Below are 27,230 nucleotides of genomic sequence, written 5' to 3' on the forward strand. Positions count from 1 at the left end.
TATTTTGACTGAATCTTGGAGAAATCTCTAGTGAGTGAGTTAGGTATAATACTGATGAAATGTTGTGTTACTTAGTTGTACTTTAAAGCCTTTTTTGCATTTTAAAATGTCAAAGGTCGCAGACATCTTGGTTCTGTAGAGTTGATTTATCTCAGTACTTTCTTTTCTACGATCGGCTCAGAGACAAAAACGTTGCCAAGTACCATTAAAAGGCTAACATTCGGCCGTACATTAAATGTTAGGGAGCGCAAAAAGGTTTGCTGCTCTTGAATTATGGAATTTATTTTGCAGGTAAGATTGCTAAGTAGATATCTTTTAGGATAAAAGCATAAAACTGAGCTATTGCTCTAACTTAGTCAGTCTCGAAGAGAGTCAGTCTTGATTCTGACATAAATCTCCAGTAGCATCTTATTTCACAGATTATTAGTGCTATGGATTTGTTTTCCTTTCCTGTCCAAGTAATGCCAGGGAAAAAAAAAAAAAAAAAAACATTTTCAGTGATGTAAAACCCTTTGGCTGATCCCTTTAAATGGTTTTGTAGATTTTCATTTAAAACAGTTTTCACTGTCTCTACACACTATCCATGGTGCCACCAATAAATCTGAACCCGAACCAAATCCTTTGAATACAATATGTTCATTCTCTACAGGCTTGAAAAATAAGCTGTATAAAATTGTTCTGATGAACAATATCCCTATATATGATAGTCACTGTGTGTTTTTCCATATGTCTGTTTTGAACAGATTTGCAACCCTTATGGGAATTAAAAGAAACCAAAGGATAAAACATGAACAACCTTCATTCTCATTCCTTTGGAGAGAAGTATGATTGAACAAAAGTGTACTTTTGTTTATTTTTGCGATGAATCTCATCATATTTGTTATTCTGAATATTCAAGATTGTTTTGTGAAACCATAAATATTTACTTATTTAATACATTTTTGTTATGCTGGAGCTTTTGCTTAATACATATTTGACTTAAACTGAAAATATGCATTTGCATACTACATTATAAGGTGCAATCATTGTGAAAGATTATTGTAAAAACTAATCTGTCAAATCCTAGAGGAATATTAGACATTTTGGCAAAGTGTTTTTTTTTGTTTTTGTTTTTTTTTTCTGGCAGCCCTGGCAGTAATAGCAAGCATGTAGAGAAATAAATGAGAAACATGAATCCCCTTTAGCCAGTGTTGTCAACGTGAACATTGTGTAGATATAGCTGTTATGAACAGAGCTTTAGAAATCGCCTGCAACATATTGGACTTTTTTATTGTTAATTATCCCTCATTTCTCTGCTCCTTTCTCGGTTCTTTCCTTTGTTTGTTCGGTTTCTGCCTTAAACTTCAGCCTCACAATGAATAGGACTTCAAACAAAGAATGATGTTGGGTGGAAACACCTCAACATGCCTCCGAACGAAATTACTACAACTAGTATTCTGCAAATATTGCAGCTTTTGAACTTCAGATGGCAACAATTTGCAGTTACAAAAGCAGAGATGCACGCAAACTCTGAACTAGATGTTAACCGCAATAACTCATGTTCCTGTTGGCATCAAAGTGCTTTATAATTTGTTCCTGTTTCTGTCATGGGACTGGGCCTTAAATGGGTGTTTTCATCCAGTATTGTTGGACTGTGGAGTCAAACAGGCTGGTGAAGGCTCACACTTTAGTTTAGGGATCCATGTCAAGCCTTAGTTGTCTGGACGCCTCATGCAGAGGGGCTGCCCAGTTCACTGCAGCAAAATAAAGGCAGAGCTCTAAAGCGTTAAGACTTGAATGGATTAGCTAAAGAGAGCTATTGCACAACTGAAGCGCTTATCGACTCAGAGTACAATTTCAGTTTGTGATTCTGAATTAGCAATACAATGTATACTTTTGTCTTCACAGCTTCTCCCACATGAGCACCAGTGACAGATTTTTGTAAAACCAATCATCATTTCTCTGAAGTGTCAGCATGAGAGAAGCCTCAGAAGTCCCCGCCTGAGCACCCCGCCTCTTTCCTGACATGAGAAGGAATGAGCAAATTGATGTCTGAACTATCACCAAGGGCACACCTATTATAACTGGGTGTACTGAAGCTCTACTAAATCGGGGCTGGCGTCACCGCCTGCTGGATCCATAAAGTAGAGTGTGGCAGTGGCATCCCTGGGCAGGACCGGGGGGCCCGGCGGCCTGGGTCTTGACCGAGGCCTTGATGGGGCAGGGGGACCCGTGGTGACCACCATGGCCCGGTTCTGGTTTAGCAGGGCTTGGCCCGACGAGCTGTCGGTGGTCACCTCTTTGGGCTGCTCTCTCCGGCAGTGGTTGCTGTTCCACAAGGTTTCCAGTGCCGCCACCAGGAGGGCGAGCAGAAGACCGGCGGCTAAGATACAAAATACGCCGGCAAAGCTGTGGAGACGCAACGCTCGTCCTTCTGGCTGTGCATCTGTATGGCTCTGCAGGTCACAGCGGCCTTTCTTTGGCCACCATTTTTGTTTGAGGATGTCTAGATCGCCTTTTTCCTGCAGCTCCAAAATCCTGCAGAGAGGAAAAAGAGATTGGTTTCAGACCCTTTTTGCCTTTGACGTGCATCGCTGCAGGACAGCCGGCAAATCCATCAGATGCAATGAAAAGCAGAGCAGGTAATTGATAATTAGCAACTTTTTATGGACAAAACATGAAAGAAATTTAGAAAATAATTCTTGGGCAGATCAGAACAATTACCACACTATTATTATGTAACAATAATTAAATCGCACAGCTCATTAAATAAATCTAATAAGGAAAAATGCAGCACCACTAATGGTATCCATTTGCATTGACTGTAAGATCATTAAAAACCCATATACGGTAAAGTGCTATTAAACACTGCAGGTTTTAGTTTACAGCAGCAGAGTGCAAAACATAATGATTGATTTTAAACAAGATCTAAAAGCCCAGTTTTTGAGGGGAAAAAAACAATGAAGGGTACGGAGGTGCTGTTGCATGATAATGACACTTAAATGCTGCTACAAACTCACAAACTGTAAGTTATACAGTTAATCTATAAGAGCACAAAAAATAGAAGGAAAAAGTTGAGCTGGAGGCAAGATGAGCGGTTTAGTTCAACTGTAATTAGGAAGCCATTTTAGAAGTGAGTGGTATATGGACTTTGCTAGTTTTCCTATTTATTAATTCAGAATTAGATGTTGTGATGAGATACATTTAATTACCAGAGTATTTTGTCTCATTTTATACTACATCATAAATAATGAAAGCATGAAATACAATGTTTGCTTTCAGGTTCAAAACATTGGTAGAACTGGAGGATAGAATATCATACACCTATAATAACTTTACTAGAATAGTATTACTGGTGCATTTCATTAAGTAGTTAATTTATGCCAGAGATTGAATTAAAAGGTGAAACACATTAGAATAAACATTATTACTGTTAATTTTAGTTATGCCTCACAGCTCATAAGAACTCAATTTAATTAGAATTAGAGTTGTGACCATTAGACTTGCTTTTTCTTAAAGCAGAAATGTGATCTTTTGGTCTTTTTTGGGAAGGAAAACCAATTTCCCAATCCTTCCCCCAAGATCCCCCCCAAACTAGGATGGAGGGCTACAAAAGGTCACTGCTGAAGAAGCTGGCTCTTCAGAGTGGAGTAGAAGGAATAGTGGGTCAAAAAGGACATGGGTGACTGCAGATTTTACAGAGCTGTGAAGCAAAGCAAACACAACTGTTTAGAAATTTGCATAGTGTGAATTGCAGCTGGAGTTAGTCCTTCATGGGCAAGCACACACAAACCCATCATGTTTTGGAGGAAGAATTGAAAGGCACATAGGCTAGAGGTCCAGTGGGCGCGTTCAATGATCAGTGACGTTTCATTGGGTTTAATCATGTTTTAAGTGAGCACAGCAGTCTCTGCGTGTAAACTTTACAACAGTTTAGTCCCCAGTTTCCCTTTGCTGACAAATTTTTATGAAGATGCTGATGTCATTTCAGTGCAGAACTTGGCAAATGCCCATTGGAGTTTAAAATCATTTTATTGTTTCTTTATTGGAGAAAATGACAAAAACCTTGCTGTGCATTGAATCTAAATAAAATGAATTACCAATTTTTAGATGTATCATAATTTATTGAACCTACCTGTATGTAAGAGATCAGGTTTTAATTCATTATTATTTTTAAAAGATATCTGATTTAATTCCATACTGATGAATAAACATTCATGCATAAGAACTAATAATTTCACAGTGTTGGACAGCTTTTATAAGAATTTAATACATGAATGATTAATTGATGTTCTTTTGATCTTCTACCACAATATGATTGGCTCATGCATCTCTAAATGATTCCAAATGCTGTTCAGAAAATCAGCTAGCATACATATGCTTAATTTCTACAGCTATATCTGCCTGAGTGAAACTATCACATATAGTGGAGTCTCTTTTTTTTTAGTTAGGTTTTTATTTCACATTCAGTAAAAACAAGAAGATCCTATCCTGCATGGCTTCCAAGTTACAGTACAAGCACATATACACATAATAAAGCTTTGTCCTTTTTTGAACAAAATGACATAATGCATAATAGGTGATTATACATGATTATGTCCACCTGATTTTAAATGTTCACACGCATTCAGTTTCTTTTTAATCAGTGATTAATCTTCGTATTTAAGGTAAAAATCCACAGATTAAAGAAACACTGTTGTCCCGATTGTGTATTTGGAAGATCTACCTAAAAATACTATGCAACATATATTAATGGCAGGTCTAGGAAATCACATGTTCAGTGTAATATCGGTATTCTATCCACACCTTTCAATGCCTCCAGATTGGAGCCATATGTGGCTCAGGTGTTAGAGCGCTTGTCTTCATAAAGGATATTTATTACAGTAGTTTCTCTTCCCATTCACCTCTCATGTTCCAAAACATGAAAACTTTCACAACATGTTGACACATAATCTCACCTCAGTCATTAGCAACATACAATTCATAACATACATTTTCTATTTTCCAATTGATGAGCAAAATAAGCTGTAATGTTTGTGATGTCTGATTTGTTTATATCCTCTGCATTTTTTGTTTGTATGTAATATTTTACTTATTGCTTGTTCAAAGACTTTCCCATCAAGCTTTCCTGTGTAAATAAATCATATCTAAAATCAGGCATTTTGTTTTGGTAGTTAGAGAAAAGCATCCAAACAAGCATCTTGTTTGGACATACAGTTTCTGTGCTATATATTCAAAATAAATCAAGGTTCACTTTGTGTGGACATAATAAACAGAACTGCTGGTCTGTCTTGAAGTATTTAATTTCTGTAATAGAAAATCACTTTTTTCAGTTAAAGTATTTTTGATTGTAGCAAATATATTAAACTGCAGTTTAAAAAAAATAGCAAAATTTTTATTAAGAATTGTGTGGATGTTTTTATTTCAGGTGGCAGTTTCAGTCATAAATTCAAAAATGCCAAAAGTCTTTTGTTTGAATGATTAAAAACCACTGCCTTATCTACCAGATTAATTCTTATTGGATTGATGTGGGACGGCATGAAACAATTACGAGGGTACATACTTCTGAGAGAAGAGGTCTCTGTACGGACTGCCGTGTTGCAGGGCCATGCCGTAGCCTCTGGTGCTCATGCTGTTTCCTGCTATAGTCAGTGTGCAGTCGTCATCTGTCAGAGCAGCATACTCCACCACCGCCATGTCCCACAGAAAGGCGTACGACTCCCGCTTTGCCTGTGCATTTGAAACAGTTTCCACAACACCCACGCAAGAGACAGGAACATGGTAATCACATAACAGCATGTTCGTAGCAAGGCATCGCAGACATAGACTCCATTGCGTCAACAGGCATCGTTTCATTCATTAAATAGCATAGTTTAGAATTGCAGAATGGATTTAGAACAGATTTAAATTTCATTAAAAAATAAAAGCAAAGCAATAGATTTGAGTACTAATGACTCAATTAACATTTTGTATTAGTTCCTATCCGACTGTATTCTACTCGGGCATCAGCAAGGTTGTTTAATTACATCCACCTACCCTCTATTGCCCTTATCTTTTTTTTTAAAAAAAGAATAAATAAATAAAACAGAATCATGCTTTTACTTTGTCCTTGATTCAATTTGCATTGCTAGAGGGGCAGTGCACTGAGTTGTCTTTAGTAGGAAACACAATTAGATCTAAATATTCAAAATGTTTTATAAAGAAAAGAAAACAGTAAACGTTGAATTGCTGAAATTCTTTTTTTCCAAATTCTCTGCTGAAAGAATAATGCAAGACACAAAATTGGATTTTCTAGCCACAGTCTAAGTTTAATTCTCTTTTTTTGTCCGCTTAAAAATGGCCAGAGTTCAGCCCCAATGGTGCTTGTACATCTTCGCAGGGCAAACAATCAACTTACAGTACATTTGCACATGCTTAAATTATTACTGTCAATTAAAAGTCAGAATTAGAACATGCCATTCAGTTACACAAAGTTTGAAGTTAAGGAAACGTTTGTGTCATAATGTTACTATAAATGCAATCCAGTTAAGTCAAGATGTCTAATCATATGCAGTCTGCTTTGTTTATATTAAAGAGATTTAATTGTTTAACTAGTGTCTGTTTTTTCAATATTTGCAGACATTTACATTATTTTCTTAACATATAAACATCTGTTTTGTCATGTTGAAATATTACACATAACTAAAGGTGGCCTGTTATGTTTCTTACACTTAGATTTTGGAAGAGATTTTTTAAATTGTAGGATTAATGGTACGCCACAAGTTGGTTCTCCAGGATTTAACAGCCACCATCAACTCTTACCTTTTTGATGCCCTCTGATGGACTTGAAACAGAGTTATCAAAGCCGTTGTTCTTGTTGACAACCTTCCAGAGTTCAGCAAACGTGCTGTCCTGCTCCAAGGGGTTGGTGCCTTTAGCATGGAAATATTCGTACACAGCTGAGTCTCGCACTGTCCCATAGGCAAGGTCCACTTGTTTGGAAAGGTCCTGAAATGACCTTATTTAGGGGCAAAAAAGAAAAGTATTAAAGCACCAGTAGGTTTCTCTAAATAGTATTTTCATATGTCAACACGTAGTTGCATGTTGGCACAATGTGGTTTTCCTTTTTAAAGAACTTCATGGATAGATAACGTTTTCATTTAATCAACATGTTTATCAGACTAGAATACTGAGTTCTAGTTCTAGTCAGAGTCCAGATCTGAATCCAGTAGAGAATATGTGAAAGCAAGTAAGATTAGGGTGATGGCAAGGCAACCTTTCACTTGGAGCTTATTGGCAAAAAATCAAGTGATTGAAATACCCGAAGAAAAATGCAAAAAGATGCAACAAGCTGATTAGTAATTCTAAAAAGAGTTTGATTGTTTTTATGCCAGTGAGGGTTTTCCAACATTTTTTCTGAAAAATTTATACAATTACATTAGCTGAAAAAATAAAATGCAACTAAAACAGATTTTTATTTATTTTTTTTTAACCTCTGAGAGTTACACATGGACATAAATTTAGTTCTATATCTGCAAAGGCCATTGATCATTTGTTGAGGTGCACAGATTTTTCCTACAAAAAACAAGTTGCTTATATCTCTATGAGGCAATCTTTATTCATAGAAATGTCCAAACAAATGTTAATTTAACTATCAATTCAAATGACCAGTGACTAACCAGCTGGCATTAATTAATTTATTTGTTTTAATATTTTATCGTCAGCTGCTCATGGATACTTACAAATATTTCATTTAAATGCCAAGCATAAAATTACCCTTCTGACTACATACTTGGATGGATAAATAGATAAAATAACAGAACTGTTCAAATAATAACCTTTGTTCAAATAATCAGAGCACAATGAGAAATTCATGTCGGCCGTGCCTTCTTTCATATCTACCTTTTCAGCATTCACCATCAGATTGTAATGAGTTGCATATCTTTAGTTATGCAAGCAATATTGAAGTAGAGCCACAGTCTTAAATAAAAAGTATTGTGAAAACTGAATTCTTCAATTCAGCCGTTTTCTCTGTATGGATGAATTTTATCTACCAGCTTACATGGAGTGTGTCTGTTTTTGGCTGGATACGATTTTTTTAATGTATACAATTTGATATTCCCTCTAATCTGCATCTCTAACAAACTCAGAACAGTCTCACACAGCAAGATGAAATGAGGGAAAAAGGTAAGGTTCGTTTATATAAAATTGGTAGTGAAAAGTTTCAGGCTTTTTTTTTTTTTTTTGTACAAGAAGCTAAATCAATGATGACCGATAAAACGTCTCCTACTCCGTTAACAGAAAAAATTTACTCTGTGTGCTGGGAACCTTTATATCACTATCACTTAATAGATTTAACTTAACATTGTGACCTGTGACCCCAAAGCGCTTCACACTACATTCAGTCATTCACCCTTTCATGCACACATTTACATGCTCATGGCTACTTTGTAGCCACAGCTGTCCTGAAGCAGACTGTCAGAAGTGAGGCTGTCATGCTCTGGTGCCACCTGACCTTCTGACCACCAAGTGCCCCAGGACACAACTAACACGGACAGAGCTGGGATTTGAACTGGCAACCCACCCAATAATTGCTCCATTATTTCTTAAATCGGCTCAAATGAGTTTGAATGACAACTAACAAACTCCAGTTTACAGCTCTATTTTACTCTGTATGAAGGGGTTCTTAAAAAAACAAAACAAAAAAAAAACCCTTTGTGTATGTTTCCAATATTTACTTATATGTTAGATTATCATTGTTGGGAATACACAGTTAGCCATGATTTTAGTTTCATTATTTATGAAATGATTCATAAATAATTAACCAACACTGGTTAAAAAACAGTAAAAATAATAAGATTCTTACTGGATTACAAGTCATAAATTAGACTAACAGACAGTCAGCTTATAGACAATGATCAGACCAATCCAAAGTTCACCTTTAGAGCTATGGCAAAATTAATTCAAAGCCACAATTCATTTGAAGACAAATTATTCTTTCTGGGCTTAGCTGTAAAGATTTTATGGAGTTCTTTACTCATAAAATGTACTATTTAGGAAGAATGGTTCCCTCTGCACTGTTTGTGCAGTTCTTATTCCTGACACATGCTTTCTGAAAATTGTCAAAATCCTTAACTCCTCTCTAAAACATTTTATTCCCCTTGATATTGCAGAATTCATATCCATCACTGGTGCCACTACAGCTACTCTGTTTTTTGTACCCTATTCTAATCAAAAATGTTTTTTTGTTTGTTTAATTATGCTATTGATCATTGGTTTTGGTTTTGATCAAATAGTTTGTCCACTATCTTGGACAATATTGTCAAGAAGAATGAAATATTAGACTGACATTTCCCAGTTGTACCTGTCAATGAAACCAGTTGAGACTGAGGTTACAAATTTGTCTTTGACACTGAGTGGATGAACACGGATGATGCAATTTTTTTTTTTCCTAAATTCAGGTAAAACCAACATCTTGATGCTGGTTCTTGATGCTGAAACAAATACAATCTGTATCCAATTTTATAGTTCAAACTGACAAGATAAGATGAAAGGCAATCGAGGCTATTAAGTTCTTATGTTTTACTTCTCAAATTAAGCAACTCACTAAAACAGTCTTCCGTTCATCTTCAAACTAAGGAGCTCACCTTCAAAAATCAAAGCAGAAAAGCCAGTGCATGTTTTTCATTCTTGCATAACGAATTGGTGCAATATAGTTTTAATTATGTGTCCAAACAATACAATGAAAATGTCATTTCAAAATGCTGCAACCAGTGTATTGTAAGGCACATATGTAAAAAAAAAAAAAAAAAAACCTGATAGTATTCTGCTCTGAACTGAAAAATTTTGATTCAGTTTTTGTTTTTCTAAGCCAAAGGTACCAGCACTTCTTACCCAATTTCTTGTACCTTGTTCCTAAAATGTGTTAATTTTATCTGATTTGCTGCATCATCTTGGACTGTATCCTTGACTTTGAAAAATATTCTTCTCACTACATCCTCACTGGAATTGTCTCTCTGCATCTGTGTACTGTGTTGTCTAGAAGAATGAGAATGGAAGAATCAGTGTGTTTGCAGAGTTTCTGTACCATCTGTCCCTTAGTTGATTATGGTTCAAACTTCACAAACCTCTCCCAAAAAACAGCTGCCAACCTCAAAGAACGATTACACAGTGCCTGACCTTTATTTACATCTTTGAAGTTTTTGAAAGTGAAGCTCTAAGAAAGGGGCGAAAGCCAAAACACAACCATTACGTTTTAGATCTTTTGAAATAAGTCAGAGTGCATCCAGAAAATAATCGCACCAATTCACTTTTTCCAAAATTTTATGTTACAGCCTTATTCCAAATTGTAGTTACATTAATCAATCAACTGATAAAACTTTTATCAGACACACCATTATGACAAAACTGTGAACATTTTCTTTGTTTTTTGTATTAGAAATGGAAAACCGGCTGCCACGGTGGTGCAGGGGTAGAGCGGGCGGCAAGTGTTATAAACTGTGTAATGCTGTCATGCTCATATGTGCAAAAAAAAAGGCTTCAGGAAAATGCTTCATGTGTTTTTGGAAAGATGTCAGAAAGAATCACAATAACCCAACTGGTAATTGCAAATTTTATATAAAAAAAGTGGCCAGGGTGTGTATTTCAGTTGCTTGGTTAGCTAAAATTTGTGAGCTATAAAGTGCTGAAGCCCTGTGCTTTTTCCCATGGAGATAACCACTATAATCATCTTCAATAGAAATGCTTTCCCTGGGGAAACTATAATTAGCTTTAATGTAAATGTTTTCCCAAAGAGTAACACACATCAGATACATTGCAGGGCAACACATCAGTTGCCTGACTTCCTTCCTTGTTGAATTTTCAGTCGTTACTTAAAACAGCTGAAAGGACTGACAATTTGGAAAATATGGTTTTCTGCCAGTGAATCCAATTTGGTGTGATTTCTATGGAAATTCACACCAAAAACATGTAAGAAACCTGTTCAGTTCTCCAGTTTCATTGTGTTTAGTTATATATAATTTTTCAACAATCACCCCAGATGACAGGTGAATCATAGGTTGCTAGTTCTTAATACATTTTTATAAGCGAACAAAGTCCAGCTGCAGTATGTCTGCCTGCTCAAATATTTTCAACTGCCGTGGGGTGGTGTCCTTTAAAATGCATGAAACATACCACAGGAAAAGTCTCCCACAGATGCCATTTTAAAAACAGCTGCTCTCATGTGTTGTCACAGGTGAGCTATGTGCTGCTCAGCATTCGCTCAGTCTGCCGACATATCTCCATGTGGCTGTTTGTTCAACAATAGACAGAACCGATGCAATCAAATGTCTTTCTACCCATTCTTTAGAGAGCAAGAAGGACATCAGGCCAAATTGGATTCACTGGCAGATAACATTTAGACTGAGAAACGCTCGGTTGTTATGCAGGAGGTCAAAAATTAAAGGCGCTTTATAGAAAAAGAAGCTGATCCCAGTAGATAAATCTTTAACCAAAGCTGTTACATGTGTACCGCAAGTTCAAGTATTGGAAATCTGAAGGAAAAAAAAATGCACTGGAGCTGAGAAGAAAGAAAAGTCAAGCTGTACCCAGTCGATAACACATCTCTAGAGATATGCAGAGATTCAAATTCACATGATCGCCAAGTTTGAATGAAATTCCCCAGTGTTTGGAAACAAAATATTTTCAAATATTGTGGGAGAAAAAAAAAAAAAAAAAAAGATGTTTTACCTGACTGCATTGTCCATGCGTGATACAGTGAGGTAGGCAGCCAGGTTCGCTGTGTAGGACGAACACACGATGAGGGTGAAAAGCCACCAGCTGCCCATGACGATACGCAGAGCCACTGAGCCCAGAATTGAGTCGCTGCCTGCAGGGTTGAGATGAAAGTGGTTTACAAGCCCACCCAGAAATGCATATCCCATTTTTACAGATTGTAAACGGGGTGATAAAACATCCCCTCCAGCAGCGGTGACAGATATTGCCTTTTTTTGACCAAATTAAGGCTTAGATATAAATATCAATATGAAAATTCAAAGTTTTCACAACTCAGAAATAAAGACATCAAGTTTATTATTTGAAACATGAAACAATGGTAATAAACCATTTCAAAGCAATGATCTTCAACTAATCCTAAGATTGCTTTTCTATTGACTGACAGAACATTCCACTTGGGCTGAAATGGCTCCAATATCTGATTTGGAGTAAATGTCAGCACTGAACCAAGACAACAGATGTGAAATAGAGGTGAACAACAAACTTAAATGCAGCCCAAACTGTACTTCATTTTTATCGGGGGTCTTGAAGTCTGATTTATTTCGGCTTATATGTTGTGATGGTGGCAGGGGCATATAGATTTTATATGTAGTGGATTTTTTATTGCATTTTTTTTATTGCAGTTGTATTGGACTCTAATGTGCTTAGATTTTTAAATGGTTCTCTCATTTGTGGTCACATTTGTACATATCTTTAAATTAAAAATATTGTTGAAAAGTTTTAGCAATTTAAGTCAATTAGTGGAACTCAAATGTTTACAGACATATTGATACTGCTAATGTTTATTTCTGTTAACTATGTTTACAATTTACATGTCTGCATTTTCTGGTGGATACCTGTGCTGACTTTGGAGCTGATAAAACATAGTGGACCAATACAAACAGATAACATAGCCCCCTAAATCATCACTGACTGTGGAAACTGCTCATTCAAACTCAAACAACGTGAATTCTCCAGAATCTGCCACCTTGATTTTTAAAAATAGATGACTAAGTTCACTTTAGACCAAAGGCCTGCAACAGTGGTAGTCCAGGTCATGTCTCTGTGTTGTTGCTCATTAAGCATTGACAGTCCATGCCTTGTGAGTCTTTTCCAAACTTTTGAATGGAGTGAACCTCCCTATCCTCAACCTGGAAGCTGTCCTCATTGCTATTGAACTTTTTTCAGTTCACATTTCTCCTTCCACTCAGCTTTCCACTAACATCCAGCTTGAGCTGTTCAGCTTGAACAATAAGCTTCGTAGCCGAGAGTACCCTATTTTTGGAAGGCATCCAGGACAACCTGCAGTGTGAAGATTGCACACTGCAGCAACGGGATAGCATCTCGGTATTTGGAGGAAAATATTTACTTTTTGGTCCTCCTACATATGAATGAAATTTCTGAAAAATCACATTTGGGTTTTGCTTTTTTATTATTATTTGGCACCATGAACACTGATCGCTGTTTGTAATTAGACATAACTTCAGTTCAACTGATTTACTGAAAAGAATACTAATAAAAAATTACTTTTATTATATATCTGCCTGTGGATTTAACATACAATTCGCATATGTGTAAATACTATAACTGCCTGTCATGTAGGAACTCTAGTATTGCTCATGTTTCTTAATGTCTTAAAATTTCAAATCCTTGTTTCTCTCATTTTATGACAGACAAAGAATTTTATGACAGTAATGTTGCTGTTGAGTTTTGGTGGTAGTCGCCTGCTGTCTGCAAAGGCATAAAAAGCGGATTTAGAAATGTATAAGGAAAAATGTCATCTTGAATCCTGATCCTAAAATGAAAAGCCATGGAAAATGTCATCTGAAAGTTTCAAGAATATGAAAAGTGATGAAAACATATTTGTCTGAAAGTGTCACAATCGGCACAGCTGGACCCTCAGGAAAGCTTAAAGCAAAAAAAAAAAAAAAGAAAAACGAAAGGTCTCGTCAGATGTATCATACCATAGCATCAATCATTTTTATGAGACATGGCTCTGAGTTGTTTTTTTTTTTTTTTGTTAAGGTTACTGAATGTGAATTGGCCATGTGCAGATTTAATTGGCTCTAACCATGCTCCTCAGTGGAACACGCTTTTATCTATGAAATAAACTGATTGAACAATAATAATGAAAAAGGTTTTATATCTATTTGGTCCCTGGGATGCTTTGGATTATCTTCTACCTCTGAATGACCCCCATATGGAACAAAAGAACAGTTCCTGCTTGGAAAATAAAAACAAACAAAAAACTGCTGTAACACTAGGTATCTGGCGGTAAACACACAACATAAACCAGCTAAGTGCCAGCATATCATTATGGACTTCTCAGAATATTTGGATGCCAAGTTTCAACTACTAACAGTGGCACACTAAGCATCAGCAGTCAGATCCATATCAATGCATCCTACATCAACCCCCTAGCTCCTTCAAAAAAAAAAAAAAAAAAAAAAAAAGCACTCGAGTCAAAAAATGGCACCGCTGGAACATGAGCCCGAAATGAAAAGGTGAAAAAGAATGTAGATAAAAAGGCATGAATTTGGCTTCTCTTAAAATATAGTGGGTGTTGAGTTAAAAAAGGTTCATAGGCACGACGCCAGACTTTGATAGATGCAGTCTGAGCTTTAAAATTGGTCATTTGTTGCGACCAGACGTATCTGGATCGGCACCAGACGTAAAGATGGGGTGTCCTCCTTCCGAAAGGCACCTTTAAAAATGCTAAGGTGGGCATAGTGCCTGAAATTTTTCATTTACTGAATCAGCATTTATTGCATGGTGACATCCACATACGTCTTCCTGTTTATTGTAAGTTATTGTACCTTAGTGGTCATGACAGCAGCCGCCAGGCACTCTGTGTTTGTAAAGTCAAAGATCAGCTTTTCTGCATTAAAAAAAAGTAAATTTTTTCTTGATTGGCTTAGAAATGTGCAGTGGAACAAAGACGTTTGTTATCAAAATAAAAACTCTTCACATGTTCATCTGCGTTGATAAGTTTCAGTGTTGCATTTATATGCACTGCAGAACAGTGAATCTTTAAGAATAGACTTTGATCTGAAAGGAATAAAGGCTATTTTTATTTAAATTATAAAAATATCTATTGATAAGTGAAACCTAAAAAAAATAAATAAATTTAGATTATTTTGGAGTGAATCTATAAAAAATTATACTTTCACCATTTAATAAGATACATTTGTGGATTAATACGTTTACTCGATAAAACATGGAATTTTGTAAAACAGAAATAAAGCTATTTAGATCCCTAGGGGCCAAAGTTCAAACATCTGATCTCAAAGCAATTTATTCTTTATACTTGGTTGTGAATTTAATCTATCTGTAGGAATTTGTGTAGGTTGGGATGAGATTCTAACAGCATAATATGTATTAAAAGTACTATAGTACCCAGGGGGTTTTGCACATTTTCAAACAAGATGGAGGAATTTACTTGTACTTTTATTTAACTGACCTTGCTGCACAAAGGCCCCATAGACGATCCAGATGGCGCTCTGAAGTGAGGTAGAGGTGGGAGGTGGTGGATGGCCTGTGCTGCTGTGACATCTGACTGCTTGGATACGTCGGAGCAGGAAGATCATGATGCCCACTACAGGTATAGCCGCTGCGATGCATGCCCACACGGCCAGGTCGAATGGGGCAAGCAGAGAGAAAATGTTGATCTTTTCCTCAGACTTGCGCATCAGGATCCCCACGGAATAGTCCAGGTAGCGCTTGCTGAAGTCCACTACACTCTCACGCTCCGGTGTGATGGTGATGGCAGATACGGCCAAGTCAGCTCGCTGTTCATAATGAAATAAAAAGCAGCTGTTTTTTTTTGTTTTATTTTTTTTTGCAAAACTCATGCATTTGAAGAGCATTAGTTTGCTTTTTCTTGACATTTAGGATGTTTAGTAGTTAATTTAGTATGTTTGTGTTTCTGAAATAACTCAGACTCCAATTGCTTGTTTATTCACTCATATTTTTTTCTGAATACTCTTCTGTAGAAAAAAAAAAACAGGAAACCAAATAACTGTTAATTTTTGGGCTATTTAGTGCAGGTCATTGTATCAGTTTCTATTTAGGTTGAACTGCAATTTTGCAGCCAGATGGAAGTAGCTTGTGAAGTGATGGTTTAATATACAGACTCTTCTTCCTAAACTCCACAATGAACTAACTTTTAGAAATATAATTTCAAGACAAGCATAGGAATTGCTCTTTTTACGCAATCAAAAAGTACAGACCTTGCCAATGAGTTCTCCAATCATGCCATTCCAGGACCCATTAGGGAGAGCCGAACCGTACTTCCCATCGCCGACTTGGTAAATATCGTACTTGAAGCCCAGGATCTTGGCAAGGCCGTCCAGGACATCGATGGAAAAGCCTTTATATCGTTTGGGTTGACCCAGAATGTTTTCTGCCACCATCACAAAAGGTTCCTCCTGTTTTTAACAGAATAATTGTCGATACTTTAAAAAGCAGGTTTCCGATGATGTTACGGTCTGGGCATAGAAATATTGAGAACCATATTATGAGGCCGAGTTTCATGCTCAGACTCTGAGAACTGAGGATGCTTTTACTCAATCAGACACGTCATTTATCTCGATGCACACAAATCTAATGGTTGGATATAGAGCTTCAAGCAGGACACGATCAGTCATCATAAGATGCCTTCATGAAAAGCTTCTGTATGTTCTCCATTAAACTTCATCCTCGTAAAATTGTTTCCTTAGCAACTGTTGATCCATAACAAATGACACCATGGCAACTGCTATGGTCCATCAACGGGAAAATTGTAATTTCAAATTTATTGGCTCCCCCCCATGGCTCCCCTTTATGAGTGGAAGTGTCATGGCAGTATTAAATAGGTGGAGTGAAAAGAGCCGAGCAGGACGGGGCGGGGGTGGGCAACATGAAAAGAGGAGAGGTGTTAAAGTGGGCAGGAGCAAATGACTTGATGAAGTGACACTGCCAGGAGAACGCTGAGCAGAACTTATGTGAATAAATATGGTGGAGGTAAATCATCTGTGAAAAGAGGAAAAATGGAGGGGAGGAGAAATGATTGAGGTAAAGGACGAGGGCAGAAACTCAGAGGTGAAAAAAAACGCGCTCTTACTTTTAGAGATGCTGCTGTGCTTTAATCGTTTTCAGATGCATTAATTTCCAAGACAAGTGAAGACTTCTCTTTGCAGCATTGAAAAAAAAATCTGTGTGTGGAGCTGATGCTCGGTTTGCTCGCACACAATGATCTTATTATTATTTGAAATGGGACATCATCAACACATTTCAATGCACCTTCCTCTAAAGTACTGATGACTTTCTAAATGAACCCTTAAGATGTGTGAGCTGCTGTGAGTTTTATTGTTTAACTGTCCTCTTAAAGTATGATTGAAACCAGTTTTCAGAATGTGATTCAAAAGCTATAAGCCTCTGATGTAAAATTCAACCTCAAGCATGTTGGTGCCTACCTTCCTAACAGCATTTTTACCCCATTTGTTGACTTGAGCCAAAGTGTTTATAGATTCAGTGACTTTTCACAGCTTACCAGTAATGTCACAATCTTGAGCGTCACTCCCTGCATGCTACTCTCTATCCGGTTCTCCTTGAGGCTTCCGTTCAGGCCACGAGTGGAGTCCCACGACGCCAGCTAGGGGGCGAGAGCAAAGAATCAGACAGGTTAGCAACGTCAACTGTGTAAAAATGGAAATGCAAGTTTCCGCTAATGGACAGAGATGCAGATAAATGTTGTGTTAATTATATTTATTTATTTACAAAGCACATTAAAAACGGCAGCCGTTGCACAAAGAGCTGTTTGCAGAATAGCTGCAGGAAAAAAAACAAAAAACGATCCATCACACATGTAAGTCAAGAATCAATTTGCAAAAGAAAATTAAAACAATTCTGCTCACAGTAATTATCCTCACATTATCGACCACCTTTAATTGATAGTAAGTGGTCCATGTTTGTTTACATCAACCGGTTCCCAGCAGTGGAGGGTGATTAACAGGTTTACAAGAAACAGGACCCTCGGTTGAAAAAGGAGTCTGCACCATACTTTACATCTTACTACACAAATGTGCAAGACTATTTAAACATGAGAGCACTTAAGGTTGACTTCATGCTCCCTAAATTAATCTACCACATATCTAGTTTGAGCTTTAGACATCCCTTTGAGTGCCTTGGGTCCACACAATCCTTTACTTTTTAAACTTCCCATTCCACATGGTCAGCTTCTGCAGCCTTGTCTCCGGTGTTCGAGGCTGATGTTTGTTAAATTCTTAATCAGAGCTGCCGGCTGGACAAGGATTCTCAAGGATTCGACACATCATTTGGAGTGGCCTTTGATTTGAGCTGACAGAACACGACTCGTGGCCCAAGGTCAAAACACAGTCCTTTTGGGCTTCAGGAAGCATTTTTCCCTCACTGAAATGGCCTGCACCATAGCGAGACAGAAAATTAGTGAACAAATAGAAAATTTAAAAAAAAAAAGTTTTTAAAAGTTTCACTTTGCTAAATAGTTAAATTCCCAGGTAAATAGGTGGATTCCAGCTTTTCAAACTGAATATATGCTATGAAGTCAATGTGCTTCCTAGAGTTGCATATTTTCAAGGTCAATATACAGTGTTAGTAAAAATCTGGATCAACAGACTGTATGGCTACCACCTGTACTTTAAGTCCTGAAGGATTTTCACCGATCTGAAAAATTAGAGTTCAGAATTTATTAACTACAAAGAACAAGACCAATTTAATTTGACTAAACTCATTTTCATTGATTAAAAGTGGATCATGTGATTCAATAATAATAAAACAATCTTCAAACATTGCTCTCTGTAAGCTTTAGTGCCTTTGGCTATTTTGGTGATAAAGTGTCTCAATCACTGCAACATAGCTCAAGCTAGGCTTGAGGGGATCATTTGCAAATGTCATTCTTGTGAATTTTTAGTGGATTTTGGTCTGACTTTGGCTGGGCCATTTCTAATCCACGTTTGTATTTTCTTAAAGAAAATCACGTATGTTTTAGCCTCTGCCTCAACATTATGTGTTGATCTGTCATCACATTGCATTAAAGTGGCTGTAGAGAAACACGTTTGCAAGGCATTGGGAATATTGAACGTTATTTTTAGATGGCAAAACCCTTAGAATGATCAATTGTATTTTGCAGAACTTTCTAATTCGTTCCTTTAGCCAATTAGCACTTGGAACATGAAAGCTTGGTGTTTTTTAAAATTGGTTTTCTGTGCTCGTTTTATCTCTGAGCAACTTTGAGGGAAGTACACAGGAACAAGTATATCTGTGTCACCAGCAAGATCCGAACAAACAGACTTGAAATTACAAGCTGTGTATTTGAAAGAAATCATTACTTCTGATACACAAAGCAGCAACAGAGGTATTCAACTGTGAAAGAGAAGCATGTCAGGCAATCGGAGCCTGTCGAAAAACGGAGCTAAAATTTCATTATCAGTCTGTTTGTCACAACCAATCTGCTCTGCAGAACTTAGCGCATCTCATTGCTATGTATAGCTTCACTGCAATCTCATTAATGAAGTGACTCTTTCTTAACGGTACACTAGCTAATGTGTGCCGTATATGTCCCCCTACAAAGTGTCACTCAGTAAATGTTTCTTCTAAGCACAGTAATGATGTCAGTCATGTGAAGATTAGTGCATATGCAGCGCAAGAAGCATTTCGCTGCAAGGATGTCAGAGGAATGTTGATGTGAAAGCTGATCATGAGTCACTTGTGAGTTGTTGGCACACATCTGCTGGTGGGCAATGTAATGTCAGCTTATTCATCTGTGTTGATATTTACTGATGTGCCAATAAAAATCTGACATCCACCCGGAAGCTGTTGGTTCTTTGAAAGGTGGCAAACTGTACACTACTTAAGCAACGACCGAACAAACATGACATCTGACAATGACCTGTGACAAGGTCACTTAGACATAAGCGATGTCTCAATCAATGAAGTGTTACGAGGTTCATGTTTTGTCCTGTTCCTGAATTTTTTGGTAATGGAATTTTTCTCCTGGTGCTCGGGAACTTTTCCGTGCTTCAGATTTCAGATCTGTTTTTGTTTTTTGTCTACAGGTGCTCATAATAATTCTGCCCATCTGTCTATATGACTGTGCTGTGTGTTTGTGTTTCAAAGTGTGCACTGAGGCAAAATGTCAGCGTGCACTGGCTCCCTCACAGGGGGCTATTTTCTCCATGAGCAGTTTTGTCCTCTATGAAAAACACTGAGCAATCCTTGCTCTGTAAACTGAAGAACACTAAAGAGGAACACTTCTACTTCACAGAGCTTTGCTCACCAGTGCGCCACTAGGAAGGTCACGAACAATAAATATAGCAAAGTCACATCACCTGCAATTACACAGGAAATGTATGGCCATTAGTGTTTATTAGGCTAATACTGTGAACATGTTCTGAGGAAAATTCTACTTCAAAGAGGAACTGGACGTCTGCCTAATTTGAGAAATGAAGTACAGTGGTTTGCAAAATTCTCCAATCAAATCTTTTAGGCTTTAGCTATATTTGAAATTTGAGGTGAAATTAGAAACATAAAGTGATGAATTAGTGTGAACTTGAAGGAAAATAAAATAAAAATCTGGAAAGTGTCTGATGTACATGTGGGCACCAAATGGTGTGCAGTACAGTATGTTCAATATAGAGTATGAATCCAGCTGTTTTGTAAAAGCCTCACAGGTTTTATTAGGAAAACAACGCCAGGACCAAAGATGACATACAGAAGTGTGTGGACATAAGCATACATTTCTCTTTAAATTGTCCATAGCAGCAGAAAATGAGAGTTTAGGCATAAAAAAAAATCCATCTGATTTTCATCATGAAATAATCAATATTATGAGTATAACTGAAAATATAACCAGTAGTTATAATTGCTTGCATGACTGGCTGGGCAATTTGTTCGCATTAGTTTACACAAGATCATGACCAATAGCAGCTTTAAGCACTTAACTGCATGTGTTTTAGACCAAAAATTACTGGTGGTATCTAAATTCATCAGGTTTGAACTGAAACCTAAATAAATTGACTGAAAACATCAATGTTTTTTTTTTTTTTTTTATTGTTTCTGCATTAAGAATGCTGACTGAATTGCATATATGCAAATTATTGAATGTGCAAACTCCTATTTCTGCTTTCAGTATGTCACATCCATAGGACATTTACCCAGTGAAGAGGAAACAACAAAGAGCAGGTACATCAAATGATGTACATTTAAAATAAAAAGTTACAGGAACATTTTTTTTTCTTATTATTTTGACGACGGGAACATGAAAGAGAATATATTGGCCTGTATTTCCCCAGGCTTAATCTTTTTACCTTTTTATAGTAAATGAGCTTTTTTTTCTCCAGTGGATTGTGGCCTGAAAATATTAGTTTATCCAGTGTCATTTTAATTCCTTTTTTTAACAAACACAGACAGTTTAGAGTTATGGGAGATTTAACTGTAAAGGTGAACTGCAGACATTCACACATTTTTTCAGAGATTTGAGTGAGTTGCCATCTGAAAATACTATTGCTAATATTGTGATTATCCATTGCAATATGACTCTATCACTCCAATATTGTTCAGTCACAAGATGTGTTTTAAGGAGCTCACAGTAATTTTTTAAATTGAGATTATTCTCCATAATTGACAGAGGGATTTCAGTCGAAGGAGACGTTGGGCATTATTAAAACAGACTAATTTTGAAAAAAATGTATGTTTCACTTTGCAGGTCAGTATTTTTTTATTTATTATGTATGTAGGAAGAAATTGAAATTGTACCAAAACTTTTAATAAAATGAAAATGAGCCACTGAATAAAAAAAGCTCTTACTTGTTTTTAGTTTTTGTGTACCTATGGGAGAGATTCAACGCAGCCAAGGGACCTTTTAAAAACACTACGGAGCCAGAAAATGCGTTTATAAAAGCCATGCTTCTCGGCACTTTGCTAATTAATTGTTGGATCAACACTCCCATCAACCCCCTGCAGATCTATTGTTGGCAAGAGAGAAGTGCCCTTTAGAGAATATTTAATGTCATTTGTGCTTGATGAGTCAGTGAGGAATTATTTTGAGCAGTGGCACGAATGTGGCAGCTTTAAACAACTGCGTCATTTACATGCTGCATGTGGTGTTGCACATTAAAGCTAATGGGAAACCCTGCATCCATTATCATCAACATCAGCAGTTGCGTCTTGAAGTGTGATGATGGCCAATAAGCAAATTCTGATCGAAACTTGTGACTAATAAACATGGGTTCCTAAACTTGATTCATCTTCAGTGAATTAAATGTTAGTTGGCTCTTGTCAGTGCAGAATGTCTAAATGTTTATTTTGGGAAAATGGATGTTGCTAGATCAGCTGGGTTGTTGAGTTATTGACTTATTATGACAACTGAGTTAAAATTCAACTGCGCTTTGGAGGCCTCAACAATCACTTGTGTCTCTGATGACCTGACAACACAGTTTATTAGTGTAAAGACTAGCCAGGCAGTCAGCAGCACAGTAGCACCGCAGGGGACTATACTCTCACCATTCCTTTTCACTCTGTTTGTCTCCCACTTCCAGAACAACTGAGAGTCCTGTCACCTGCAGAAATACTCAGATGACCGCAGTTGTTGCGTGTATCAAAGATGGACAAGACATTGAGAACTGAGAGCTGGTGATCTACTCTGTGTCATGATGTTGGAGTTGTCGTCTTGTGTGTGAACGAAACAATAGAGATGATGGGGGATTTCAGGAGACACATGGCAGGGTCAAGCTCTTTTTCTATTGTGGTAGACAAATTTGACATTTAACAGTGAATTGACAGGAAAGAGGTTGCCAGGCTGGGAATCGAACCTGCAGCAGCCATGTCAAGGACTAGGGTCTCTATATGTGGGTTGTGCTTAACCTCTATGCCACCACGGCACACCTGGGTGTGGGCAGATCTAATCTGGAAAAGTAGATTGTTCCATAGAATAGGAGGAACAACAGAAAAAGTTAAATTTTCTTCTCTCTTAAGTCGACTCCGAAGAACTTTCAGAAACAGCTGATTATTTGATTGTAGAGTTCTGGACACAGAATGAAATTTTAAAAGATAAAGGGGAGCTAACTCATTTAAACTTTATAAATTCTTTAAAAAATCTTTAAAACTATTCGATAAGAGACGGGCAGGCAACGTAAAGAGGCCAGTATGGGCCTTATATGGTTATGCTTCCTGGCTCCTGTAAGAAGCCGAGCTGCTGCATTCTGGATCACTTGAAGTCGCTGCATCTGTGATTTATCCAAGCCTCTATATAATGAAATGCAGTCAAGTTGTAAGGAAGGCATGGATAAGTCCTTCAAAATCCTCAAAACAAAAATAAGAATTTTTATTTTTTTGACAGACTGAAGTGAAGGTGCAACAGCAAAACTATTTATAAAACGAGACAGAAGAGATTGTATTTCTAGAGGAGGAACATAACCAGGCTTTAATGAAAGCTGGTTATGTTCTAGAAACTGCCTGTGGAGATTATTGTTCAGAGAAGGATTCCTCAGAAAATTAAGAAAGTCGCGACAATGCTGAGCATCCTCTTCATCAGTCTAGTATGCAGCACCAATGTATTTTCAAAGGCTCCTTCAGATTTGACGTAATGCCTCTACAGAAGAAACTATAATGTCAGGTTGGAAAGGATTCATTGGGTAATGGTGTTTACCAGACATTTTATTGACTTCAGCTTATCCAAGATCCCCAAAAATCACAGAGAAAGACAGAGACAGAAAGAGACCACAGTGACAGTGACTCTTGGATTCGATTTTGTATTTCAGTGCAAAGATTTAAATGTTGATGCGTCTAGATTTCATTCAAAAACATCAGAGTATGAGATATAGAATGAGAATGTAATAATTTCTATTTTCAGTGTTAAAAATATGATTTTGATTAACAACAGTCCCGTTGAAGAAACATTTGAGAAATGATCTACAGCACCATGCATGCCAGATCCTTGTAGGAGCAATTACATTCAAATAAGCCGACTGTTCTCCATGGGAGCTCAATGTAAGCTGGAAGTCATTAGGAATATCTGCTTAGAGACGAGCTGACACATCAATAAGACCAAACTGGGAAACCAAAACAACAACGGTATCGATCACTCTGCATCAGCAGTGGAGGGTGCAGAAATCTCACAGTAGCCATTCTGGAAATAGTATTTCAGTCTTCATTACAGTTTCTAACCAGAAAGACGCCTCATCTAAGAGCCATCAGGCTAGGAAGAAAATGGACTGAATGCAGATAAATGATGATGGAGAGGGAGGAAAGCAGGGCTGAAAAATGAGAGTAAAAAGGTTAAGAGAGACTAGAGGAAGCAACCACAGAGGAGAGGTGAAAGAGGGGGAGGTCTGGACGTTAGAAAACGTAAAACTAAGAGGGGGACGGAATGATAAATGCAGCGAGGGCTTGGCAGGGGCAGCACACTGTGGAATCGCAGTTTCAAATAAACAAGAACTTTGATTCAACCTGCTAAGAATATTCTGCAGTTCTATTTCCTTTTCAGTTATTGTTTTGGAGTAAACAGTATGGTGTATATGTGCAGTGACTTCTTATATCTATGTCTGTTTTCTAGCAGTATACGGCTTCTGCCCTGTAGTGCAGGTACACAAACATACCTGCTAATGAACAACAGCACTGATAGCGCATACATTTCCATTATACCTGCTGCTAACGATCTCCAGAGACATGCACCCAATTGTTGGCATGTTTCCTGCTGCTCCTGTTTGGACTTCCCATGTGTATTAATGGTACATTTATAAGTGGGCCTCTTCTGTTTGTATTGTGCTCTTTGGATGACTAACATTGATGCGTCTTCATTTTTTAATGTAAGTGTGTATCTTCCTTCTTGCTAATGATAATGGCCATGTTATGATGAATTGGTTTGAATGACTTTAGTCAGGCTGAGTGGTGATTAAATCTTCATTAATGCTTCTGGTCAGTCCTGCTCTACATAGGTTGCCAAGAAACCTGATTCTTCTTCTTTCTGGGGGAAGGCCCTGACTGAATCAGGACAAAACGCGACAGATAACAGAGTGCACAAATAACGCTCTCAATCTCTGTTTAGACACACGGCACTCATATTTCACTGTAACAAGTCACAAATAGCCTATAGCTAGTTTGTATTTAAACTAGGGAATGTAGCTTCAGGGACTTGAGATTTTAAATGAGGAAGTTTGCAAGTTGTGTGCTTCATATTTTTTTGTTTTTTTACTTTTGACTTAACGTTGTGTGGTAAATCTCATATTCTAGCAACTTTGTGAAGCTCAAGAGGTCCAAAACAGGGTTTCTGACACTTATCACATTAATATTAAGCACAATAAGCACTAGATGATCCAGACACAGCTATTCTGTGTGTGAATGTTATGACTCATTCTCAGAAGAAAAAAAAAAAAAATCACATATATATGCAATCCTTGTATTTTTCCACTGCTAGACCAAATTTCTAAAGATCTCTTATGTCCACCAAAATGAGTTAAAAAAAAAGTTTGAATAGAAAAAATGTAACCTACAGGATAGTTGGTCTAATGAATATGTGCCCAATCAAAAATATATTTGTATGAACAATGGGTTTATAAGAAATGGCTAGTTGGGTAGTTGTATTGAGACATACAGGCCATTTTCATCAGAAGTTCTCTCAGCACCTTGGGCAGCTATGTAAGTCAGCACAAAATTGATTCTAGCCACTAAAAGCCTCCTGAATGGACTTTCATAAGGAAGTTCTAATTGACCTGTCTTCAGCGCATTGCTCAGGCTATGCAACCGAGACATGGCACAGACACTTCTTTATTGAACTAAAAGCTGAGGCTTTTCTTTGAAACAAATTGCATGAAAGTTATTTCTGACATTCAAAGCTTGTCAAAAGGAAAATATGCTGCAAACTATATAGGAGAGAAAACAGACTGACCCGTTTCACGTCTTTCACAAAAGTCTCACTGTAGCTAGTCCCAAGAATCTCAAACTGTACGTGGGAATTGGAGCCTTCAGCACGAAAGTCCATCAATCCAGTCAGGCCGCTGATCCGTCCCTGTTGCAACAACAACAACAATAATAATAATAATAATAATAATAATAATAATAAAGCTGTTGCATAGGTAAACATAACTGAATTTGTTGTGTATAATATCAAGAAAATTTTATATAAGTATTACTGATTAAACTTTAAAATGATGTAGCTTTTTGCTACATATATTTATGCTATTAAAGCTAAAGTTTAATCAGTAATACTTTGATAAACAAATAACTTGACTTTAACTTGGTTAATGTCAAGTTATGTTAACGAGATATTTTGAAAATTGTCTTATTCACAACCTGTAAAAAGTCTTACTGAATTTTGCTTTCTTGGATTTTTCAGTAGGGCAAGAGATGCCCTTTGAAGTTTTTGAATATAGTAAATGTGTCACAGAAAAACAAACATCATTTTAAGATCGCATGTGGTGACAAAGTAACACTATGTTCCCTGTCTCATTGAGCCATCTCTTGTGACAGCTAAAATTAAACCACCACCACTCTGTGCAACAATAATAAAAACACATTATTAGATTGAGGTGGATGAGATCAAAGACCTTTTCAATATTGGGGGCTTTTTCTCATTGAAAGAACTGAAAAGGCCACATAACTATAACAAGATCAAAGCCCGGAAACTGCCATAAATCCATCCTGAACCTAGGGATAGAGTTCACATTTAATAATCCTCTGGACTTTTAAAGAAAATATTATATATATATATATATATATATATATATATATATATATATATATATATATATATATATATATATATATATATATATATATATATATATTTGTCCTTCAGCTGTTGAAATACCTTGATTGTATAAATACATATTTTCTACTGTATTTACAAAATATACAGTAGATATAAGATTATTCAATATATGATTAGATAATCCTATATTTTTAATCAGATATGTATAGCTTTTAATGAACAATTTATATCTGCAATATTGTTTTATAAGTCAGCTTTTTTTGCACATCACATTTCAGTAACAAGTCAGTTTAAAATACTTTGCATGTTGAACACGCAACAGGCTAACCAATTATATTAGGAACAACAAACTGAACAAACATTACATTTATTCAAATACATTTGTTCAAACTGCTCAAGAGTAATCATCAAATATTGAATGAAGACTAGAATTAATGTTCCAAGCATTATTAATCTATGTCAACACTAAGTAAGTAGGTTTATATCCTTGTTTTTTCCCAATATTTTGCGGTTTCCTATAAATTTGTTATCGATTAGAGGAGCGTAAAAAGTGAATGATGCTTCTCCGTTTTTGGTTCTGGGGATGCAGAGTTGACGACCAGATGCCTGAGTATGCATAAAAAACTTAAGAAACAATTAAGGAATGCTTTTGACACTTTGATATTTTTGATTAATCACTGCATGACATAAATCTCAAAAACGTCAGAAAATAAAATCTTTATAACGTTCAATTAAAGTCAAAGGGTCATATAGCATCAAAGGCTTTACTATATATAGTCTTTGATAAAATTACAAAGAA

The 27,230-nt window shown here is 36.7% G+C and overlaps 1 protein-coding gene across 1 annotated transcript in view; it reads right to left on the bottom strand.

Annotated features, from left to right (window-relative positions):
- The window catches only part of grid1a (glutamate receptor, ionotropic, delta 1a), a 220,122-nt gene that overhangs the window by 3,033 nt on the left and 189,859 nt on the right, over positions 1–27,230 (bottom strand). Inside the window, exons 8-15 of the mRNA XM_055029739.1 lie at positions 25,610–25,729; positions 17,240–17,341; positions 15,939–16,136; positions 15,170–15,497; positions 11,686–11,824; positions 6,781–6,976; positions 5,543–5,709; positions 2,277–2,517 (exon numbers count right to left, since the gene is read on the bottom strand). Of these exons, the coding sequence (XP_054885714.1) occupies positions 2,277–2,517; positions 5,543–5,709; positions 6,781–6,976; positions 11,686–11,824; positions 15,170–15,497; positions 15,939–16,136; positions 17,240–17,341; positions 25,610–25,729 (1,491 nt within the window). The remainder of the gene's footprint in view (positions 1–2,276; positions 2,518–5,542; positions 5,710–6,780; positions 6,977–11,685; positions 11,825–15,169; positions 15,498–15,938; positions 16,137–17,239; positions 17,342–25,609; positions 25,730–27,230) is intronic.

The sequence above is a fragment of the Poeciliopsis prolifica genome, unplaced genomic scaffold (genome assembly GCF_027474105.1).
Source record: "Poeciliopsis prolifica strain line A6 unplaced genomic scaffold, Auburn_PproV2 SCAFFOLD005, whole genome shotgun sequence".
Taxonomy (NCBI): domain Eukaryota; kingdom Metazoa; phylum Chordata; class Actinopteri; order Cyprinodontiformes; family Poeciliidae; genus Poeciliopsis; species Poeciliopsis prolifica.